Consider the following 23,803-nt stretch of genomic DNA (forward strand, 5'->3'; position numbering starts at 1 on the left):
AAAAAGTAGCGAAAGTAGCGAAATTTGGGGCTAGAAAGTAGCGAAATTTTGGGCTAGAAAGTAGCGAAATTTTGGGCTACAAAGTAGCGAAAGTAGCCCAATTTTGGGCTAAAAAGTAGCGAAAGTAGCCCAATTTTGGGCTAAAAAGTAGCGAAAGTAGCGAAATTTTGGGCTACAAAGTAGCCAAATTTTGCAAAAATTTGCGAAGAAGAAGAAGACTATGTTTAATAAAATGCAAATATTCAGTTTAGTTTTATATTTGGTTAACAATCAGCCAATTACAAATCCTATTTACATATGAATAATTACCAGTCTACTCTGATTCACTTTAAATAACTGTTTTGCTTTGGCACTATACAATGTATTTACACTACATTTGTAGTTGTTTATTCTCATCTGCACAAATATTAACCATCTTCCTGTAGATAACCTATTATGAGCTACTGTTTGGCTCAATTTAATTTTGTGGAATACCACATATATAAATTATGAAAAAGTTGAACATATTACAATGGTAGAAAAATGGGAGGGAAAACAACCACAAGCCCAAACTAGTCACACACACCCTTTCTTAAATAACCATGCTTCACAATCTGGTCTAGAGTCAAATTACACACAAGGAACAAATAGCTCATAGTCAATATTTAAATTCAATTTTGTCATAACTGGTACATGGTCTTACCCTATGTAATATGATATCCATCTTCCACCATCAAGTTTGTCTTCCTCTAGACCAAATATTTCAAAACCACTAAACAATTATGTTGGTCATTACTGCCTCTGACCCATAACTTTGTCTTTGGCAATGATCTGATAAAATGCCTTTCACAGTTCAAAGTCTGGGTACCTTTCTGCACCAAAAGAACAAAGATAACCTTGTTAATTTACACCATTTGCCAACAGTGATTGCTGCCAAGGAAAATAGTCATATCTGACACTACAAAATACCTCACAACGTACATTATATTAGCAAAACGGTTTCAAAATATCAACTAGTTACGATGGTACATGCAATCAATACTACCACACTAACACCACGATCTCAAATGCCAATCAGTCTTGTACTGATACTCCAAATCCTTATTATGTTGTTAGTCCCAGTTATGGTTTTCAGCAAAACCACGTAGTACAAATCCTTTACATAAATCGGTTATTTTCAATAGACGTGTCACTTTCACACCATTGATACATAGGGGCTTGTTTATGTGGGAAGACATTAACACGAAACATTAATATTTTCCTTTGGATAAATGCGGAAGAAAGGAAAGACATGAGCGCAAACAATTGGTGCTCGACCAAACAGCTGCCACAAACACCTCAGTGTTACTCAAGTAAGGAAACATTGAGTATTCCGTCTTTGTAACACTGGTCATTTTGGATCACTATTTCAAGTAACAAAGGTTTCTTTACTTCTGGAGGTTTCAGGCATTTAAATAAACTTGGAACTACACTTAGGAATACTGTACATAGGTTCTTTAATTTAGAAGGCACTTAACCCATTTTGATACAAAATTCATCCAATGAAGATGAGAAAAGGCACATACATCATAACATGTCAATACTGTACATAATTCAATGCTTATCAAAACCTCCAGTTAAACAAGCCTTCCATGGCAGCTGACCAACATCATCTCTCTTTAACACATGGATGGGGGATAATGACATATGGGCTGCTGACTGGTCCCAGGTTCAGTTTAGGCAAATTGCTCAAAGACAGGTGGGCAAGTTTCTTCGCAAATGGCGTGGAACACCACCACTGCTTCTTCCTGGGTAAACTCTTGACCTATCTTGGGTGACGATAACTGGTGATGAGCATCGGCCATCAGTGGATACAGTGACAAGGCCAATGGTGAAACAACCAGCTAATGGTAGTCCTGTCACCAGCGCTTTTGTGCGATGAGGCGATCTTACGTGCTGTACAACTCGTCCACCCACTAGTACCTGCACACGAGCACAGAAACCACAAATTATAATAGTACTGTAGTTTCCAGATTGTCATTGCTCATGCACTATTTCTTTAGACAACTATTACACTGCAACTTATGAACGTTGATTACAACAAAAGTAATGGAAGTACTGTAATGTCACCTCAAATAGCCTGGGGGGCGAATTTCGCAGCTATCTGCCAAAAACCGCGTGATTTTCGCCGCTAGCGGCCAAAAACCGCGTGATTTTCGCCGCTAGCGGCCAAAAACCGCGTGATTTTCGCCGCTAGCGGCCAAAAACCGCGTGATTTTCGCCGCTAGCGGCCAAAAACCGTGCGATTTTTACAGCTGGCTGGCAAAAATCGCGTGATTTAAGCCGCTACTAGCCAAAAATAGCGCGATTTTTGCCGCTAGCGGCCAAAAACCATGCGATTTTCGCAGCTGGCGGGCAAAAATCGCGATTTTCGCCGCTACCGGCCAAAAATAGCGCGATTTTCGCCGCTAGCGGCCAAAAACCGTGCGATTTTCGCCGCTAGCGGCCAAAAATCGGGCGATTTTTGCCGCTAACGGCCGAAAACCGCGCTATTTTCGACGCTAGCGGCCAGAAACCATGCAATTTTTGCAGCTGGCGGGCAAAAATCGCGCGAATTTCGCAGCTACCTGCCAAAAATCGACCGATTTTCGCCTCTAGCGGCCAAAAAAAAGGGGCTATTTTCGCCGCCAGCGGCCAAAAATGGGGCGATTTTCGCCGTTAGCGGCCAAACATCGTGCGAATTTCGCCGCTAGCGGCGAAAAATCGGGCGATTTTTGCCGCTAACGCCCGAAAACCGCGCTATTTTCGACGCTAGCGGCCAGAAACAATGCGATTTTTGCAGCTGGCGGGCAAAAATCGCGCGAATTTCGCCGCTACCTGCCAAAAAACGACCGATTTTCGCCGCTAGCGGCCAAAAATCGTGCAAATTTCGCCGCTAGCGGCCAAAAATCGTGCGAATTTCGCCGCTAGCGGCCAAAAATAGCGCGATTTTCGCCGCTAGCGGCCAAAAACCATGCGATTTTCGCAGCTGGCGGGCAAAAATCGCGATTTTCGCCGCTACCGGCCAAAAACCCTGCGATTTTCGCCGCTAGCGGCCAAAAATGTGGCGATTTTTGCCGCTAACGGCCGAAAACCGCGCTATTTTCGACGGTAACGACCAGAAACCATGCGATTTTTGCAGCTAGCGGGCAAAAATCGCGCGAATTTTGCCGCTACCTGCCAAACATCGACCGATTTTCGCCGCTAGCGGCCAAAAAAGGGGCTATTTTCGCCGCTAGCGGCCAAAAATGGGGCGATTTTCGCCGTTAGCGGCCAAAAATCGTGCAAATTTCGCCGCTAGCGGCCAAAAATCGCGCGATTTTCGCCGCTAGCGGCCAAAAACCGCGCGATTTTACCGCTACCGGCCAAAAACCGCGCGATTTTACCGCTACCGGCCAAAAACCGCGCGATTTTCGACGCTAGCGGCCAGAAACCATGCGATTTTTGCAGCTGGCGGGCAAAAATCAAGCGAATTTCGCCGCTACCTGCAAAAAACCGCGCGATTTACGCCGCTAGCGGCCAAAAACCGTGCGATTTTCGCCGCTAGCGGCCAAAAACCGTGCGATTTTCGCCGCTAGCGGCCAAAAACCGTGCGATTTTCGCCACTAGCGGCCAAAAACCGTGCGATTTTCGCCGCTAGCGGCCAAAAACCGTGCGATTTTCGCCGCTAGCGGCCAAAAACCGCGCGATTTTCGCCGCTAGCGGCCAAAAACCATGCGATTTTTGCAGCTGGCGGGCAAAAATCGCGCGAATTTCGCCGCTACCTGCCAAAAATCGACCGATTTTCGCCGCTAGCGGCCAAAAATGGGGCGATTTTCGCCGCTAGCGGCCAAAAATCGTGCGAATTTCGCCGCTAGCGGCCAAAAATAGCGCGATTTTCGCCGCTAGCGGCCAGAAACTATGCGATTTTTGCAGCTCGCGGGTAAAATAGCGCGATTTTCGCCGCTACCGGCCAAAAACCGCGCGATTTTCGCCACTAGCGGCCAAAAACCGTGCGATTTTCGCCGCTAGCGGCCAAAAATCGGGCGATTTTTGCCACTAACGGCCGAAAACCGCGCTATTTTCGACGCTAGCGGCCAGAAACCATGCAATTTTTGCAGCTGGCGGCCAAAAATCGCGCGAATTTCGCCTCTAGCAGCCAAAAAAGGGGCTATTTTCGCCGCCAGCGGCCAAAAATGGGGCGATTTTCGCCGTTAGCGGCCAAAAATCGTGCGAATTTCGACGCTAGCGGCCAGAAACTATGCAATTTTTGCAGCTGGAGGGCAAAAATCGCGCGAATTTCGCCGCTACCTGCCAAAAATCGACCGATTTTCGCCTCTAGCGGCCAAAAAAGGGGCGATTTTCGCCCTTAGCGGCCAAAAATCGCGCGATTTTCGCCGTTAGCGGTCAAAACTATGCGATTTTTGCAGCTGGCGGGCAAAAATAGGGCGATTTTCGCCGCTACCGGCCAAAAACCGCGCGATTTTTGCCGCTAGCGGATAAAAACCATGCGATTTTCGCAGCTGGCGGGCAAAAATCGCGATTTTCGCCGCTACCGGCCAAAAACGCTGCGAATTTCGCCGCTAGCGGCCAAAAATGTGGCGATTTTTGCCGCTAACGGCCGAAAATCGCGCTATTTTCGGCGCTAACGACCAGAAACCATGCGATTTTTGCAGCTAGCGGGCAAAAATCGCGCGAATTTTGCCGCTACCTGCCAAATATCGACCGATTTTCGCCGCTAGCGGCCAAAAAAGGGGCTATTTTCGCCGCTAGCGGCCAGAAACTATGCGATTTTTGCAGCTGTCGGGCAAAAAAAAAAACGCGATTTTACCGCTACCGGCCAAAAACCGCGCGATTTTACCGCTACCGGCCAAAAACCGCGCGATTTTCGCCGCTAGCGGCCAAAAACCATGCGATTTTCGCAGCTGGCGGGCAAAAATCGCGATTTTCGCCGCTACCGGCCAAAAATAGCGCGATTTTCGCCGCTTGCGGCCAAAAACGGGGCGATTTTCGCCGCTACCGGCCAAAAATAGCGCAATTTTCGCCGCTACCGGCCAAAAACGCTGCGATTTTCGCTGCTAGCGGCCAAAAATGTGGCGATTTTTGCCGCTAACGGCCGAAAACCGCGCTATTTTCGACGCTAACGACCAGAAACCATGCGATTTTCGCAGCTAGCGGGCAGAAACCGCGATTTTCGCCACTACCGGCCAAAAATAGCGCGATTTTCGCCGCTAGCGGCCAAGAATCGAGCGATTTTTGCCGCTAACGGCCGAAAACTGCGCTATTTTCGACGCTAGCGGCCAGAAACCATGCAATTTTTGCAGCTGGAGGGCAAAAATCGCGCAAATTTCGCAGCTACCTGCCAAAAATCGACCGATTTTCACCTCTAGCGGCCAAAAAAGGCGCTATTTTCGCTGCCAGCGGCCAAAAATGGGGCGATTTTCGCCGCTAGCGGCCAAAAACCATGCGATTTTTGCCGCTAGCGGCCAGAAACCATGCGATTTTTGCCGCTAGCGGCCAGAAACCATGCGATTTTTGCCGCTAGCGGCCAGAAACCATGCGATTTTTGCAGCTGGCGGGCAAAAATCGCGCGAATTACGCAGCTACCTGCCAAAAATCGACCAATTTTCACCGCTAGCGGCCAAAAAAGGGGCGATTTTCGCCGTTAGCGGCCAAAAACCGCGTGATTTTCGCCGCTACCGGCCAAAAACCATGCGATTTTCGCAGCTGCCGGGCAAAAATAGCGCGATTTTCGCTGCTAGCGGCCAAAAACGGTGCGATTTTTGCAGGTGGCGGGCAAAAATCGCGCGAATTTCGCAGGTGGCGGGCAAAAATCGCGCGAATTTCGCAGGTGGCGGGCAAAAATCGCGCGAATTTCGCAGGTGGCGGGCAAAAATCGCGCGAATTTCGCAGGTGGCGGGCAAAAATCGCGCGAATTTCGCAGGTGGCGGGCAAAAATCGCGCGAATTTCGCAGGTGGCGGGCAAAAATCGCGCGAATTTCGCAGGTGGCGGGCAAAAATCGCGCGAATTTCGCAGGTGGCGGGCAAAAATCGCGCGAATTTCGCAGGTGGCGGGCAAAAATCGCGCGAATTTCGCAGGTGGCGGGCAAAAATCGCGCGAATTTCGCCGCTACCTGCCAAAAATCTACCGATTTTCACCGCTAGCGGCCAAAAAAGGGGCTATTTTCGCCGCTAGCGGCCAAAAATGGGGCGATTTTCGCAGTTAGCGGACAAAAATTGTGCACATTTCGCCGCTAGCGGCCAAAAACCGTGCGAATTTCGCCGCTAGCGGCCAAAAATCGCACGATTCTCGCCGCTAGCGGCCATAAATCGGGCGATTTTTGCCGCTAATGGCCGAAAACCGCGCTATTTTCGACGCTAGCGGCCAGAAACCATGCGATTTTTGCCGCTGGCGGGCAAAAATCGCGCGAATTTCGCCGCTACCTGCCAAAAATCGACCGATTTTCGCCGCTAGCGGCCAAAAATGGTGCTATTGTCGCCGCTAACGGCCAAAAATGGGGCGATTTTCAACGCTAGCGGCCAAAAATCGTGCAAATTTCGCCGCTAGCGGCCAAAAATCGTGCGAATTTCGCCGCTAGCGGCCAAAAATCGCGCGATTTTCGTCGCTAGCGCTCAGAAACTATGCGATTTTCGCCGCTAGCGGCCAAAAATCGGGCGATTTTTGCCGCTAACGGCCGAAAACCGCGCTATTTTCGACGCTAACGACCAGAAACCATGCGATTTTTGCAGCTAGCGGGCAAAAATCGCGCGAATTTTGCCGCTACCTGCCAAAAATCTACCGATTTTCGCCGCTAGCGGCCAAAAAAGGGGCTATTTTCGCCGCTAGCGGCCAGAAACTATGCGATTTTTGCAGCTGTCGGGCAAAAATAGCGCGATTTTACCGCTACCGGCCAAAAACCGCGCGATTTTCGCCGCTAGCGGCCAAAAACCGTGCGATTTTCGCCGCTAGCGGCCGAAAACCGCGCTATTTTCGACGCTAGCGGCCAGAAACCATTCGATTTTCGCAGCTGGCGGGCAAAAATCGCGTGGTTTTCGCCGCTACCGGCCAAAAACCGTGCGATTTTCACAGCTGGCGGGCAAAAATCGCGCGATTTAAGCCGCTACCAGCCAAAAATAGCGCGATTTTCGCCGTTACCGGCCAAAAAAACTGTGATTTTCGCTGCTAGCGGCCAAAAACCATGCGATTTTCGCAGCTGGCGGGCAAAAATCGCGATTTTCGCCGCTACCGGCCAAAAATAGCGCGATTTTCGCCGCTAGCGGCCAAAAACCATGCGATTTTCGCCGCTAGCGGCCAAAAACCGTGCAAATTTCGCCGCTAGCGGCCAAAAATCGTGCGAATTTCGCCGCTAGCGGCCAAAAATAGCGCGATTTTCACCGCTAGCGGCCAGAAACTATGCGATTTTTGCAGCTGGCGGGCAAAAATAGCGATTTTCGCCCCTTTTTCCCCCCCCCCCCCCCAAAGACCTGGGTGAGACCTGCCCCAGAGCCCTACACCTTCAATACATTTGGTGTGAACCCCTAGTTTCTTGATTGCCCCATAACGACTTCTGTTTGGGCAGGATTATGACCCAGTGACGAGAGATCACTATATTCTCGTGGAACGAACTATCGCCTTGCGTTATACTTCCATCCACCGAAACATCAGTCTTACCATTTGTTCAAGCAATGATTACCAGTTGCATTGACTGCCTGTATTGACACCCCCCCCCCCCTCACACCCATTAATACTGCTGTTGCAGTTGCAATTGTTAATTCTATTACATTGCAGTTCCCCTAGATTGGAAATATGCAAATGTCACCCCTATCTTCAAGGCAGAAAAAGCTCAGCAGACAACTACTGACCAATTAACCTCTCATCAGCAAGCTTATGGAGAGAATCCAAGCAGGGAGAATGTCACAGTGCACAATCTCTTATCAACCCATGGTTTTGTTAAATATATATCCTCCTCTACCAACCTGCTCACTTTTTGGACATTAATCAGCTAAGATAGAAAAACTTGTTGGAATCTACACGATATTTCAACCATGATGAAGCTATTTTCATTAATAAGTCAACTGCATATACATACCTGAAAACCTGCTACACAGTCATGGTCTAATGGAGCCCATGCTATGACAACCCCGTCAACACCAACTCTGCGTGTAATATGGAGCTCCTGTGGTCGTGGTACACACGTCGCTTCTATATCTGAGCACGTGCTGCCCAGGGGAGATCGTTCTCGCCATTCAGGTGCAGAGGCACAATCCACAGCAGCATCCAGAGGTGTTGTACCAGTCTGTGAAAATAATAATTCACAGTAAATACTGTATACATCATAAATAACCAATTCTTCTGGAAATAACTACATATAATGTTAATGTTAGTATTGTATGTCATAATATTTGCAATTAGGCAGTTTAACAGTTTACCCAAATTAAACTGAGCTTCATCCTCACTATCAAGCATATTTTCAATGTGATAATTGTTGGGAACTCCACCCACAGTCAAGAGAAACCTTGCTGCAGCATACAAGTAACCCATACCACATAGAAGTAACATATGTGGTACTGTATGTTACTTTTGTGTGCTTTCCAAGATAATACACAAAAGCAATTTGTTTGTTTATATGTAATGAAGATGGTTACATTGATGAAGGTTGTGTGTTTTATAATACAGTAATGTGTGTGTAGTGACAATGGTTAGTGATGGTGGTCATGATAAAGGTCATGGGAAGAGCATATGTGCCCCTCAGTTTCTGGCCTGAGCAATTATACTGGGAACTGAAGCAAGTGTGATGAATTGAGAGTACACAGTATGCTAAAACAACAAAGTTTCAAAACTCACTTTTTTCCATGTCTAATAATTTACAATATTGTGATTAATATTAAGCAATCTTCATTCAACTTGGAATTAACTTTTAATTATAAAATAACCAAATTTTTTTTTTATAGAAACTCTGACATTCAACACTTACCACCATGCGTTTAATCTTGCGAGCATCGGAGAGAGATCTTATTGGCCGTTCTCTTCTTGTCGAGTCCTACAACATTTATAATGGTCAATATACAATACACTATATATATATAATAATATACACTAATATACAAACTTTTGAACTAACTTTACATAGGTAAAATTAGTACAATATAAAATCAGCATCTGATGACAAAGATAATGTCTCATTCTTATTAATCTATAACATTTATCATTTCACCGAGATTCAAAAATTCTCAAAAACTTTAATCCTCTTTATATCTTCAATCTATGTCATCATATACATCAGTTTATCATTAGAAAAAATATTTGAAAAGAAAAGGAAAATTGAAGTACATTAAGTAACAACAGAATTCTAACAAGCCAAAGAAAAGTTGAGTAGGCAACCCATTCTCAAATGGAGTAACCTTCATTAACTGCATACTATACTGAACCTAAGCATGAGTGGAACTTTAAAAAGTTTAACTAACACTAGCATATGCTGTACTGCAAAATAAGAGCTATACAGGTACATGTATATATTAACTACACAAACTTTGAGTCAATACAGAAAACTAAATGAAAAGACAGGAAAATAAACTGCATCTAGGAAATATAAATAAGCAACAGCATTATTACAGTGTGAAGAAAATAAGATGCAACATTAAGAAATGGTCAACCTTTGTGCCCGTGGGTTTTGCTGGAGTAGAGGTCGCCACGGGCTTGATTGTACAGGTAGCATATGATGGAACGGGCTTTACTTCATGCCTACGCACCGGTGCAGACTTGACTGTTTCCATGGGCTCTGATGCACGCTCTACTACCATTTGCTCATTAACTGGCATAATCTTTGCCAATGTCTTAGGATGTGAAACTGACTTTGCCATTTGCACAGAGATCATTGACAATTTATCACTTTGCATAGACTTAGGGGCTGCTTTTGCCTTGGCCATGGGTTTGGGTGCAGTAGCAGATTTTATGCTGTGCACAGTAGAGGGCAAAAATCGTGGTATACGAGACTTTCTTCTATGAGCCAATGAGGGAGAGCCTTGGAAGGTCACGTGACAAGAAGGCCCCAACCCATTATGAGAAGGAGCTAATGAGATGTCAGACTCGAGGGTCACGGGACAAGATGGCTCCATCCCATTCAAGATGGCACATTGAGACAAGGAAGCCATCTGGAGGGTAAGAAGAAAGAACTATGTCAATGTGTTACAGAACTAAAGTTCAGTGCATCATAGTCTCGGGAAAATAATTACAAGTTGCTTAAGCTTTGGAGAAAGATGTGGAAATTGAGTCTGCATTTTAATGAAACAATCTGTGCCACTGATAAAAAATACATGTTTTATATTTTACGTGAAAAATCGACAGACTAGGACCACTGAACCATATACAAGCTTTACAAGAAATTATTTGAAATTCAAATTATTGCAAGGGTACCATATAGAGAAATTTATATTTTAGACCATATATTCAAAAGATAATTAAATACTTAGAAGAACTGTTGCATGCTCAAGAAAAATTCACAAGCTACCAATTCTCAATTAAGCTTCTGATGAAAGTGCAGTTCTAATAGGTTAGTTGCTCAAAATGTTAAGTCAAAATAAGTTCCAACACCAAGTTACCCAAATACAGTACAGCCTCTATAATACTGATGTTCAGAATGCCATCAGAAAGGAAACAAATACCAGCGTACACTGACACAACCACGCATGGTTTATTGTGTCTTCATACTCTGAAATTTATTTGCATGTTCTGAATGTTGCAATGTTGAACACTGAAAGCTTGTACTGTAGTGACAGTTAGTGGAAGATATTTATGACAGACTCCTCAAGTATCGCGCGCACACTGCAGCCGGCACTGTAATATCATGCCCACACCGATACATAATATAAAACTTTTGGGATCATGCTCTTTTCAAACAAATATTATATTATATGCAATGATACAATACTAGAAATGTCATTTACTAACAACCCATGTTGAAAGTACTTTTATTAGTACTCTAGGATATATACATTGTGTTACTTTGTAAATATAAAACAGTCAACACTAATGTTATTGTTTCTTATTCTACTGTTGAACACCACACATACTACTAGCATGGACTCGTGTCTCCACCACAACAATCAAGCAGCCACCATTATAATATACCATAATGCACACATTTGAAAATATTGAAAACTACATTGAAATAAACTAGATTTTGTGCAAATCATGCCAACATGATAGCTGTTCAATTTAAATGGTACATTATCATAAAGGACAGAACTGTAACCGCTTGATCTGTTGATAGAAACAGTTGTTCACCATCTCTCATCAAACCAACATCAACCTTCCAATAGGAGTGGCACTAATCCGCCTCAGATTATCACCATATTCCAATTGTTTTCTCTTTTTAGATAGTCGTGTCCTGAAAATAAAGGTTAATTTAACCTCGGGGGATATTTCTGGTTTCTATTCACTAATAATATCTATCCTGTCTCATAAGGGTGTAATGTTCTATGAATCATCTTAACCTACATTAGAAATTTGTCATCTGCCGTCATACAATAGCATGAGACACAACATTAAAAATGTGCTCGTGCCTAGCATCATTAACCCTCTGGCTGCAGCACCCTCTCTGACATTTTGATCACATCGAATTGTAGATGTGCAAGTTAAAAGTATTTTTTCACATTTTATATAATATTTAGTAAAATCTATGTTTCTTTCCATGTATACAATAATCAATAATTTTCTAAATTTCTAAGGAAACTATTACAGTATTCATTCTATAACATTTGTCTTGGAAACATTTATGACAGTACTGTATTCAGTACATACAGTACAGTATATATAATCTCATTATAACACTTGCCAACAAATTTCATGTACAGTATTTTCGCTCAAACTATAAAATTAATTTAACTTTTCACTACATTCATTTGTTTTATACATTACTCAATAGAATTCTTTTTCTAACAAACAGGATGCTATTTTAATTTTATCATTATTATTATAGCTCCCAATAGTGAAAGTCCCAAAGAAAAAACTAACCAGCCATTTAAAAACAAGAATTCACTACACTTGTAAACCTCTTATATTATACTTTTATATATAAATACTGTACACACAGTATTGTGTGTACACAATACTGAAAACTACATTGAATACTTATCATTCAAGGTATACTGTACCTTGGAACACATTAATATCTTAAAAACAAAATACTGTACTGAATATACATTCCTGGAACAATGGGTATATATTTATTTAACCTCCCAAATCATGTCAAAGGCTGTACCCCTCTCAGCCAGTTTAAGAGTAGAACTAAGTACTACTTAATTAACTCCATGTAACCTACCTTACCCCAAAAATTTCAACCCTTGTCTTGCTATTTTAAACAATGCTGTTTGTTGACCATCTTGTACAATTGCCAATTTCTGCCATATTCCCCCATTTCTTTTTATTTTTTATTCCTTTTTTCAACACAATTTATACTTTAATCCCAATTAATATTAAGTCTTAGTCTAAGTATTTTTCCCCACCACACCGTGCCTGAAATGCTATGTGTATTAGTGGCTTTAGGTATTGTATGTACTAGTTATATCTATAAATCCAACATTATGTTTGTAACTCTTCATCTATGTATGTACTTTTCCCGAATAAAACATTTAATTTTAATTTAATCTTATTATTACAGTATTGTCTGCCTCATCAAACCTTTAAACAACCTAACTACAGTATTATTTGAAGTTATGCCTGAAATGCTTTGCATATGTGGACCTTAATAAATATATAAAATTATTAAACCTGTATAATATTCTTTTGTATATTTTTAAGTAAATAAGATTTATTATAAATTAAAAATGTAAAAATTGGAACAGTATAAGAATGGAAATGGGTGCACATCTGAGCTCAGGTATCCATTCTCTCAGAACACAAGGCGAAATTTCCATCTAGGCCACCTACGGGCTCACCATAGCCCGTGCTGCTTGGAACTTTGTTCCAGGTAGCAAATCTTTAACAACAACAACATCTAGGCCACCTGCTTTAGCTCCTTAAGCATTATTGTGTCGAAGTGATATTTGGTTCCGTCGCCAACAGGTAGTTTCCCGTAATGAGTCCTATCTCATGTTTCACCCTCATGTTCACTCAAATATTAAAGGATATGAAAATGTTAAGTACTTTAACTAAGATTGGCATTTGCATCCATGAACAAAAACATGCTGGGAGATCACATTCACTACTCACAGCTAAAGGGTTAACGAGAAAAACAAGGATTTGTTCAACAATAAAGCTTTTTCTGATTTACATTTTTGAATATGCATTATAATGCTTAATACTAGTACATACTGTAAATCTATAATACAGTATCTTTCTATATTTATGTAAGTTTATTGGTCAATATTTCTATACATTATTTTGCGAAAGAACATTTATTGCAGTAGTCTTAAGTTAAAGGGCATGCATAATTCAGAGCACCTTAATTAGTAGTTAAAAATTCAATGCTTCCCCTGCACCATGTTAATGAGAAATGTTATGAATTCAAAATTAACTAATTATGTTTCCTATGGACAACCTCGTTAAGATAACCTCATTTAAAATTAGTACATCTCTTTTGAGTGAACCCTACACCACAGAAGGAATTGTTATCTGTTCACAAGAACATAAAATACAACTATATTCTCCCATTTTACTTCTACAGGTTAAGGACTTAAAAAATTTAAAGCCAGCTGGTGACCAGTATTAAGAGGTTTTATGGATAAACATTAAAAAATTTCAATGTTAAATGTAAAAAACAAATTTACAACTATTTAAACATCCTAATAAAAACATTCTAAATCAAATTTCAAACCTGAAATCTATAGATGGTTCAATTAAATAAATAAAAACAATAGTATCTGAACATACTGTAATAAAAAAATGCAAGAGGCCTATTGATCCATATGTAGCTCCCCAGAATGCAACCCCAGAACAAGCTGACTAAATCCTGGGTACCTATTTACTACTAGATGAACAGGTGCCTTCAGTGATAGGAAACACGTTCCATCATTTGTTCCGCCCAGGAATTCGAACACAGAATTCCTGATTGCTAGTCAAGAAGGAACCTAACTATTTATATATCGCACTTCAATCCTGTCACCCTTAACACTTGCCATTCTAGAAAATTTGTCCGTTCTATAGACTCCAACCACTTTGACTAGACGGTAGAGTGACTGTCTCACTTCTTACAGGATGGTGTTCAATCCCTAACTGTCCAAGTGGTTTCACACCATTCCTTCCTGTACCATCCCAAATCCTTATCTTTGTATCCTTTCGAAGTTACACAAGGACTACTTATGTATGACGCTTATTACACCATTAATGTTATTAATGAAGTTATACAAGGGATACACTTATAATATATGAACTATAAGTGATATATAGTTGTAATGGCTTAGTGCTTTCTTCTGATAATTACCCTTACTTCAATAGTACAGAGACCAAAACTAAATTGATTAATCCAAATGGAGCCTAACAAGAACAGGATAAAGCTGAAGATTAATATTAAAAAGTGTCTTGTTAACAGTTCTAGAAATAAATCCCAGCATTCTATTTGCCTTATTCCATTCATTTATGATTTTTTTATTTATGACCCCTATGAATGACTACTTGGTCATCCCTGAATTCAGATTTCAACATTCTAACATTGTCCAGTTGATATCTGGTAACTACTATTATTAGCCAAGCTCCTTATCCTACATTTTCCAGCATTAAACTGCATCTCAAAATCTTTTGTTTTTTGAAAGCCCATCTAGATCATTATATAGAGATTGCCTTCTGATAATTTCCCACCCTACTTTTGTATTGCCAGCAAATTTGCAAACACTGCTGTTCAATCCTGTCTAAACCACATATATATACACGTGTATATTCATAATAAACAAAGACTCGGGACCGAGTTTTTTGGAACAAACTGTACCATTAAAAACTGTCTCCCATCCAGACGTAATTCCAGTTATGTAACTGGCTTCTTAGAAATAACTAATCCCTAATCCAGAATGACAATTTTACTGCATTAAAAAATGTATGCTTGAAAACCTTTGCATATACAATAAATGCTTTATAGAATTTTGTATTTCCTAATATTGTAAATATGAAAATAAAATGTGGATTATGCTGTAAATTTAAACATATGCCACCTTTTATGGCAATTCTATTTAAAGTGTAGTTTAATCATTTGAATGTTGATAAAGCATATAATTAAAATAAATATTTTACAATCTTACCTCACTTGGTTGGCTGAGAAACGAGCAGAGAGCATTAACATCAAAGTCTGGCACTGCAGGCAGTGGGCTAGCAGCAGCCATATGTTCGGGATCAGTATCACTCTTGCCTGCCGATTGGTCACTCGGGCCCACCTCACTCAGCCGGCGTAGTTGGTTAATTACTACACCCATATTGCCCGATCTATCACAAGAAATATGTAGATTAATTTTATAAAAACGATCATATTTCTACATTAAACAAAACAAAAATTGTGACCTAGATAAATTCTCTCTCCCAAAATGTCAACATTTATAATAAATCTGCCCCACCAACAAGGATGTAAGCAGCAGCTTATTCTGCCATCTCTCAACATACATGACTTGTGGATTAAATTGGCTTCATTAACATTATCCATTTATCTTTGTAAGTCCAAGTGCATTGTGTTGTTTATTGTAAACATTTTTAACAACATTCATGCAAAAAGGCTTCTAATAATATATTTTTAAGATATATCAACAATAAAAACTGTTGTTGTTGTTAACTTCAATTCACAAGATGACACTGGTATAAACTACAGAGTATATTATTTGGATTCATTGTTTGTGGCAAGTGCAGTACCTGAGAATTGCACGTATCTGTAAGGCAAGCGTGGAGATGATAGAATCTTTGAGTTGGCCCCGACGAGCCAGATGTTCAACTTTCTCTGTCAGCTGCTCCACACGTCTTGTTAACTCCTCTAAGTCAACCTGCAGTGCACATAATTTTAATTATAGTTAACATTATGAAATGCTACAGTACTGATCATATCTACAACAAACTTTTATAAAAGTACATTGTGATTATCAGCTTCAAAATGTTATGACTGCAATTCCCATGGAATTAAAATGTTAAACTGGCTACAAAAACTACAAAAAATATGCTTGTACCTTATGTTTGGCCTGTAAGGAGAGCCGTGTACGCTCGGCATCCTCCATAGTGTGCACCAGTTGCTGCCGAAGACTGGCCAAGGTGGCATTCAGATGCTCCACATCTTCACACTATTAACATAAAAAATATTAAAGTCTGTTTTAACTACTACTACTACTATTTAATAGTAGACAAATTTTTGTCCTAATCTTTTCTTTTATTATAAGATGTAATACCTGTAGTATGAATTTCTTTCATGAACAAGGTACTCAATGTCCATAACTACATTCCCATTTAATACTTCGCTTTGATACATACAGCGCCTTCGTTCTTAAGATAAATTTATAGCAAGCCAGTGAGAACACCTTTTTCCTGAAGGCATCAGTAATAATACAAGTTCTATCAAATGCCTACAATTGTTTTCCCATTATCAGGGAGAGGAAGTCTTAATTAACTTACTGAGGTCCCTCTAGGCTAACAACTAATCTTCCCAAGAAGCCATTCAACAGTTGGTCAACTCCCAGGTACCTATTCAGCCCGTCCTCTTATAAATTATAAGGCTTTTCGCTCGTATGCATTAAGGCAAAAAATTGTCGTATTGGAATTTTAAAACAAAAATTGAAATTACTTTTCCAAATGAAATGGACCCAAAGCATCAATTTTTGGGTCCCTCTGGTATGTTAGGAGAGCAGCAAGTTCTCCTAAGTTTTCAAAACATGAAAATTAAAATGTCCTCTCTTAACCTAATAGCCTAAGCCAGAGGACCCAAAACAGTAAACAGAACAGGATGTCACTTTTGCGAGCCGCTTTCATTTTCTAGTACAGCAATTTTAGCCTTGGTGCACATACGAGCGAAAAGCGATGTAATTAGTAAGAGGACGGGCTGAATAGGTACCTGGGAGTTGACCAACTGTTGAATGGCTTCTTGGGAAGATTAGTTGTTAGCCTAGAGGGACCTCAGTAAGTTTAATTAAGACTTCCTCTCCCTGATAATGGGAAAACAATTGTAGGCATTTGATAGAACTTGTATAGAACTATTTATGAACAGGTGAAGAAAGGAAATCGGATGGAAGTATACTTGAGCAAAATTCTCATCCTGCCCATGCATTGAACTATAGTCCAATCTGTTGTGAGCCGACTAGTAACTACTGCACTACTAATCACCCCATACCATTGGTCTACACTGCTACACATTGCACAATATGACTTGTCTACACTAAACCAATGATACAGGTTACCCTGTATCATTGGTTTGCACTCTTGCCATGTTTTCTCTACCAATCTTTGTAAGTGATTTAAATCTATTAGTCTATAAATTATAAATACTTTATTTTAAACTCCATATACACATATGTTAATCCTTGACCATTTCTATAATAATGAATACTGCATTTATTTAAACTGATGCCACACACCATTTTGCAGTCTATGTATATCTCCTTACATCCTTATGTAAGGTATATCCGTACATCTCCTCCTTATCTATGTATATATCCTTACATTTCTGTTTTGTTCTTTAATGCAACCATCCAAAATCAGTCCTAAAATTTCACCCAAGACATTTTATTAAAAGAAAACTAGGAAATATATAAAGGGACAAGGGCTAACCTGTACTTATAACCTTTACCCTGTGAATTTATATATTCTTCTATTACACTGCATTTTGTTTATAGGTATGCTAATATTGCTCATATTTAGATTAATACACACATAACATAGGTGGATAGATAGTGTATACTAATTATGACAGTACTGTACAAGTATGAAGCACAGTACGTGTCCAAGATTCACCCCACATTAATCTTTGAACATGCTATTTGACATCAGAATGCAAGAAAATTGCATAATGTTTCAGCACCAAGACAATATTAGAGATAGCTTACCTTCTGTGTGAGGATAACATCCCGAGATTGTAACTGACTGTTTAGTTCACAAGCTTCAATATCAGCCAGGCGGAGCTCCTCCTCCTTGCGACCAACAACCTCCTCCATCTCCCGTACCTTCTCCTCCAGCTCCTCCAGAATTGTTGAAGAGCTCTGAGTGCGCATTAGCCTTCTGCTATTGCGCTCCTCTAGTCGCCTTCTGCTTCTCCGGAGGGTATTTCTTTGAAATTTCCCTCCAGTGATGCAGTGGACAATTTCCCCGCTCAACTGTTCCCTTATCCCCTCCCCGGCGGGGTTGGGAGGGGGGGTCGTAGTGGCTTCGTTGGCCAAGTTTTCTGCTGTGTCTGTGTCATAAGAATCTACAAGAAAGAGACATTATCAGACTTTTGTTCCTGATGTTATTCTTAAAACATACAAAAGAATGAGAACATTGGATTCATTGCTATACTTTTTTAGTCCCTAGCTGAGCCCATTATGTGCCTCTAACAATTTCCACTACTGCCCACACAATGGGTAATGGGATGCATAATAAATTAACTAAACTTAAACTTAACTCATTTTGTATATACTTTCCCTAGACATTATTATTTTTACAGTATTATTAATAGTTTTGGTTGGTTGTGTTCCAGGAAAGTGGTTTATGACCAAGGTCCTCAATGCTTGATGAACAAGAATAAACAGATCAAGGCCAGTACCCAATCATCCCTCTCGGCCCATGGCTCAAACCTGAGCTGTTATCGCTCACATGATATGCTCTATGAAGGTTGTGTTTACTACATCAGGCACAATTGAAGACCAGATATACCACTTCAAATATTATGTAGTTTCTCATATGCTACTATAATGAGGGTGAGGGAAGGGAAGGTGGCAGGGGTGAACAGTCACAGTAAAACAACTCAGACCTGATACGTCTTCATCATCAGCATCAGAAGTAATGTCCGCCATGTTTGGATTGTTAGGCTGACCCTCTACAAGCTCAACCAGAGTGCCCAGCTGATTCGTTACTTCTGTCAGGGTTCCACTCTGAGTTGCATTACACGTTTCGCAATTCTGGAAATTTAAATGAGCTATTTAACATGTTTTTCTTTTTTCTGCACAGTATTGTATGTATACATGTATTCATTAAATTGTGATATGTACTATATTAGCATTTGCATTTAAATATACATCTCACTTTTTTCTCCGAGAACTATCTAGCCTTAAGAGTGCATCCATATGGTTCATCTTATAGTCTCAGTCTGAAATGGGAAGTTTGTTGATGTCTTACTACTGACCTTCCTCAGGATGCAGCCCACAACAGTTGCCCAACTTCCAGGTACTTATTTACTGATGGGTGAATAGAGGCATCCGGTGAATGGAAACTTGCCCAACTATTTTATTCACCTATGAGTAAATACTGTACGTACTTGGTAGTTAGGCAACTGCTGTGGGTTACATCATGGTAAAGGTAAGTCGCTGGCACAAGGAAACCGTACGTCTAATCGATTTCCTGTCACTGACAATGGAAAAACATACGGGACCTAGGAATCTCATTGGGCACAAGGTTTTTACTGCATTCCTAATACAGTACTCTCCTTTAAGATTGAGGTAATAAATTACTTATAAAGTACAAACTCGGTGTTCAATGAAATGAAACTCCGCTTTCTAAGGGGAGCCCCTTGGATGCTCCATGGAGCACGACAGGGAGCCACCGAGTGGCCCCCTCCTGCTATTTACATGTATGCTAATAAAACTACAGTAAACACACTATTTTTCCAAGTATATCTCCTTTCAAATTGCAAGCTATATATTACTCACTTTATGCAAAAAACTAAGTTTGACTTAGATTGTTTTACACCAGTTTGGTCCAGCCATTATTGAAACTACAGTACTAGCATTTGTATAAGTTGAACGAATTATGTTTAACTCATCTTTTATGTATGTACTTTTCCCTTAATAAACATTTTGATTTGAATAAAGTTTCCAATTCTGATTTGGATAATGATAATGTATATGCTATGCTGTCATTGTGACTTGTATAATACATGCACCGTGCTTTTTATGTAAGCTTCCAAAAATTATAAATGTACAACCATTTACATGAATAAAGCTTTGGATTTGACTGTACTGACCTTAAGAGCTGTAGTTAGAGTCGTGATGGAAGAATGAAGCGCAGCAATGGGTGATGCAGCCAGGGCATCCAGTTCACTAGCAGCATGTTCATGACTCAGCTGGTCCAGCTGATGCTCAAGTTCCTCCATATGGGAATCCCGAGACGATACCTAAATAAACACGAAGGACGTGATAAAATACTCGTGATTGGCCAGGAAGGATAGATCTAGCACTTTACATCACAAGGAATGAGATGCCTTCACAAGTCATGGTCTTCATATCTTCATCAAGGCCTCTTAACAATAATTACCAAAAAATCATTGTCACTACTCAGTTTCTCAGCACAGTACAGTGTGAGTTTATGGGCTTTAGAGACGTGTGTACTTTTACATATGGTACATAATTTAAATTTTGCCAGAAATGCTGTGTATAATTAATAGTGTTATAAATTATACAAATACTGTGCCTAAGTGTGTGTATATAAACTAAGGAAGGTCAAGAACACTATACCTGGAGGTTAAGTGCAAGTAGGTCATGCTCATGGCGTCTACTACTTTCTTCCAGTTGCTTGGCTAAACGCTCGCCTTCCGCTTCTGCAGCCACTATTCGGTCTCGTAATTCACAGTTCAGCCGGTCAAGTTCCATTAACTGGGAGTTACACAACTTCAACTGATTGCGAAGTTTTGTTACCTGAAAATTTTTCAGTTTTGAATACAGTATCAGGTACAAAGTGTCACATATCATCAGCATAAATGCTTGAATTTACAATGACAACATTCAGTGTTAATAACTACAGAACAGTATTTGTATTTAAGATTCTACAATAAGCTGAAATATTTAGTCTACAAAAGCATTAATTTCTGCATTCAAATTTGCAGACAGTATGAAATCCTAGATATGCATATAACACAAGAAAAGGGGCATTTGTGAAATCGTCACCAGCAATTCCATCTATCATCATACTATCATGCAAGAGGAGCCACACATCTATGGTTCATCCAATAAAATCAGAAGACTTCTAGATTCTACTGCTCGGCTTAGACTCAATTACAAGTATCTTTGGGAATTCTCATTATCTGCTGATGTAGACCTGACTAAATGTAAACTGTGTCAACAAAATTATTCGCACACCCTCCGTCACTATGTGATGGAGTGCGAAAAGATACGTGAATTCAGAGAATTCTATATCCAATGTCCCTACAATGTGTAAATATTTCATTCAAAATGATCTACCAGAAATTTTAGCCAAATATTCCCAGTTTGCTAAGTATAGGTAATTAAGTGATTGTAACCTATCCACTGCTGCCCACTGGATGAGGGGGGGGGGGGGACAGTGTGCAGGACAAACATATCAATTGTAAACTGTACTTGCTTCAAGTTGATTGTGACAATCAACAATCGACACAATGTTATTCAAATTTTCTCCTTGGGCCAATGCAGATAAGTGACTAGTTCTCACATGCAGCTTTCATGCGCAACCATTCTTACACTTAAAGTTACCATCTGCTGCTGCAACATTGGAGAAAGTACATCAATTGAACATGTTTAACAACTCACCTCTGAACGATGCTGCGTTTCATGGCTGATTGTCTCCGAGGATGATTCTTTTAACTCTCGCTCAGTGTCAGCTAAGCGGTTACGCAACTGTTCCAGCTGTTTTTTGTAGGACACCTCTGACTCCTTTGCACCATATTCCTTGGATGCTGCAGCTTCGAGTTGAGCCCTGTATGCCTGTACTTCTTCTTGGAGAGATTCCACCTGTCAATTGCACGATACAAATGAAAATGTACACAATTTTACCAGTAATTACATAATTTTATGTTAAGAGTAAATTGGAAGATTTGCTAAAATTCTTATCAATTTTACTGACCTGATCTCTAAGCTTTCTCTCTCTCTGAGCCAAAATAACATCTGCTTGCTGAAGGGTTTCTCGCAACATGTTTTCTGTAACTTCTAGTTCTTCTACACGAGCACGTAAGTAGCTTTCATTCTGCTGAATTTCGGACACTTTTCGGGCAGAGTCCTGAGCCTGAAATCAACACATTTCCAAGTAACGCATACCAAGCTCTAGTAATACTTAAGCATAAAGTACACTCCAAAAGCCTATTGACTCGTACAAGGAAATATATAGTACAGGTACTGTACTACATCTAGTTTACTTTTAGTTTATTTGTGTTCATTATACATTAACTTAAATGTACTCTAACATTAATGCTCACTTACTAGTTAGCTTATTGTTTAATTCATTCTTATTTACTTTACAAGTACCTTAGTTTATTAAAATCAATTCCGTGTTTCGCTCGACCTCAGAAATATAGTACTATACTGTAATATTCCGTGATAGTACAGTACAGTATTTGTAGCATTAGCTATAGGATTGAAATATGTATCAGTGACATCTTAAAGGTAATGGCATGCATACACACATGCTTATACAAACACTCACTTGATTCAGTTCAAGAGATAAGGCATTATTCTCCGTTTCCAGAGACATGAGGCGATGGACTATTTCCTCCTGGTCACGTAGTTCTCCACGCAGTGCTTGATTGGCTTTCTCAGCTTCCATTAACTACAAGAAATATGTACTTAATATATATTAATATAAATTATTTAACTCAGAAGTCTATACCACATACTATGCAGGACTATATTAAAAATATATATAAAATTAATTCTGGCATATGTATCTTACTTTTATTTGAAGTTCCTTTTCACTCCTTTCAAGGTTCCATACACGCTCTTTAAGTTTTAGTTCAGAATTTTCAATTTCAATAAGGCGGTCTAAGAGGTCAGAAATGCGAGCGCCTTCACTAGTTCTTGCATTATTTCTTAAAGTGGTCCTTAAGCGCTCTTCAGAAACTTCCAACTGTTGAATTTTCAATGTCTGTTGATCTGCTGCCGCTTCTAGCTCTTCTATTCGTTGTTTGTACGATGTTACATGACTGGACATGATCTTGTCAGCTTCATGGATCGTCTCACGATATGCACACTCCTAAGAAATTGTATAAATATATCAATTAGTCAATGTATACTTTTCATGAATTACACAAATAATAAAACAAAACTCAAATAACAGGCAGAGATATTTTGTACTGTACCTTTTTCTCAAGATCATAAATCTTTTGTCTGAGGTCAGTTTCTGATTTAACCAATTCTCTGATCTTCTTCAGCACGTCACCATCGGCCTCACTACACTTCATAGGCGACTTCCTTCCACAGGAATGTACATTCTCCATGTCTGAATCCATGTCAAGATCATTTGCAATGGAAATGCCAACCATCTCCAATTCCTGTCTGAAAGTTGAAAGCTGGAGCTCCAATTGCTTGTACACGCTCCTCTCGTTGTTTGCCCTCCTTCTCCACCTCTTGCAATTGAGCATCATATTCTTTACGCAAGGCTTTCTTTTCCAACTCGTGTAGTTCATTGTAACGAGACATATCTCCCTTTAATTCTTCTATTCGTACAAGCAAGTTACGCCTAATTTCTTCTTTTTCATCCTGAGTCTCTTCTAGACGGAACAATAATTTACATTTATCACGAGTGGCTTCTTCCAGCTCAAATCTTATTTCATTTATTTCTCCTTCCAAGTCGCAGTGCTGCTGTATGGAATCCCTTCTCTCATTATCTTGACCCTGAAATTCAAAAACTGCCTTAAACATCTTTAAACATTAAATTATAATTACAGAACCGCACATCAGGCTTGTAACAGTCAAAACAAAGTACAAATATTTGAAACAC

General features: G+C 40.2%; 1 protein-coding gene across 1 annotated transcript; it reads right to left on the reverse strand.

Moving 5' to 3' along the window:
- Positions 1 to 241: 241 nt before the first annotated feature.
- Positions 242 to 23,446, reverse strand: LOC123773440 (paramyosin). Its single transcript, XM_069317867.1, has 16 exons — positions 23,163 to 23,446; positions 22,757 to 23,056; positions 22,511 to 22,633; positions 21,935 to 22,093; positions 21,622 to 21,822; positions 20,575 to 20,754; positions 20,085 to 20,234; positions 18,876 to 19,023; positions 17,974 to 18,332; positions 16,111 to 16,221; positions 15,803 to 15,930; positions 15,205 to 15,385; positions 9,631 to 10,128; positions 8,952 to 9,017; positions 8,067 to 8,273; positions 242 to 1,941 (listed from the first exon to the last, which is right to left on the reverse strand). The coding sequence occupies exons 1-16, from the start codon at positions 23,442 to 23,444 to the stop codon at positions 1,708 to 1,710; spliced, it is 3,327 nt and encodes a 1,108-aa protein (XP_069173968.1). The 5' UTR covers positions 23,445 to 23,446; the 3' UTR covers positions 242 to 1,707.
- Positions 23,447 to 23,803: the final 357 nt, after the last annotated feature.

The sequence above is a fragment of the Procambarus clarkii genome, chromosome 89 (assembly GCF_040958095.1).
Source record: "Procambarus clarkii isolate CNS0578487 chromosome 89, FALCON_Pclarkii_2.0, whole genome shotgun sequence".
Lineage (NCBI taxonomy): Eukaryota > Metazoa > Arthropoda > Malacostraca > Decapoda > Cambaridae > Procambarus > Procambarus clarkii.

Excerpts from the sequence above, each read along its gene's own strand:
- LOC123773440 (XM_069317867.1), bottom strand. The coding sequence starts at position 23,444 with ATGCTCAATTGCAAGAGGTGGAGAAGGAGGGCAAACAACGAGAGGAGC. Across the intron at positions 22,634-22,756 it reads AAAAGGAACTTCAAATAAAA|TTAATGGAAGCTGAGAAAGC; the intron begins GTAAGATACATA and ends TATTTCTTGTAG. Across the intron at positions 10,129-15,204 it reads TTCTCAGCCAACCAAGTGAG|ATGGCTTCCTTGTCTCAATG; the intron begins GTAAGATTGTAA and ends CTTACCCTCCAG.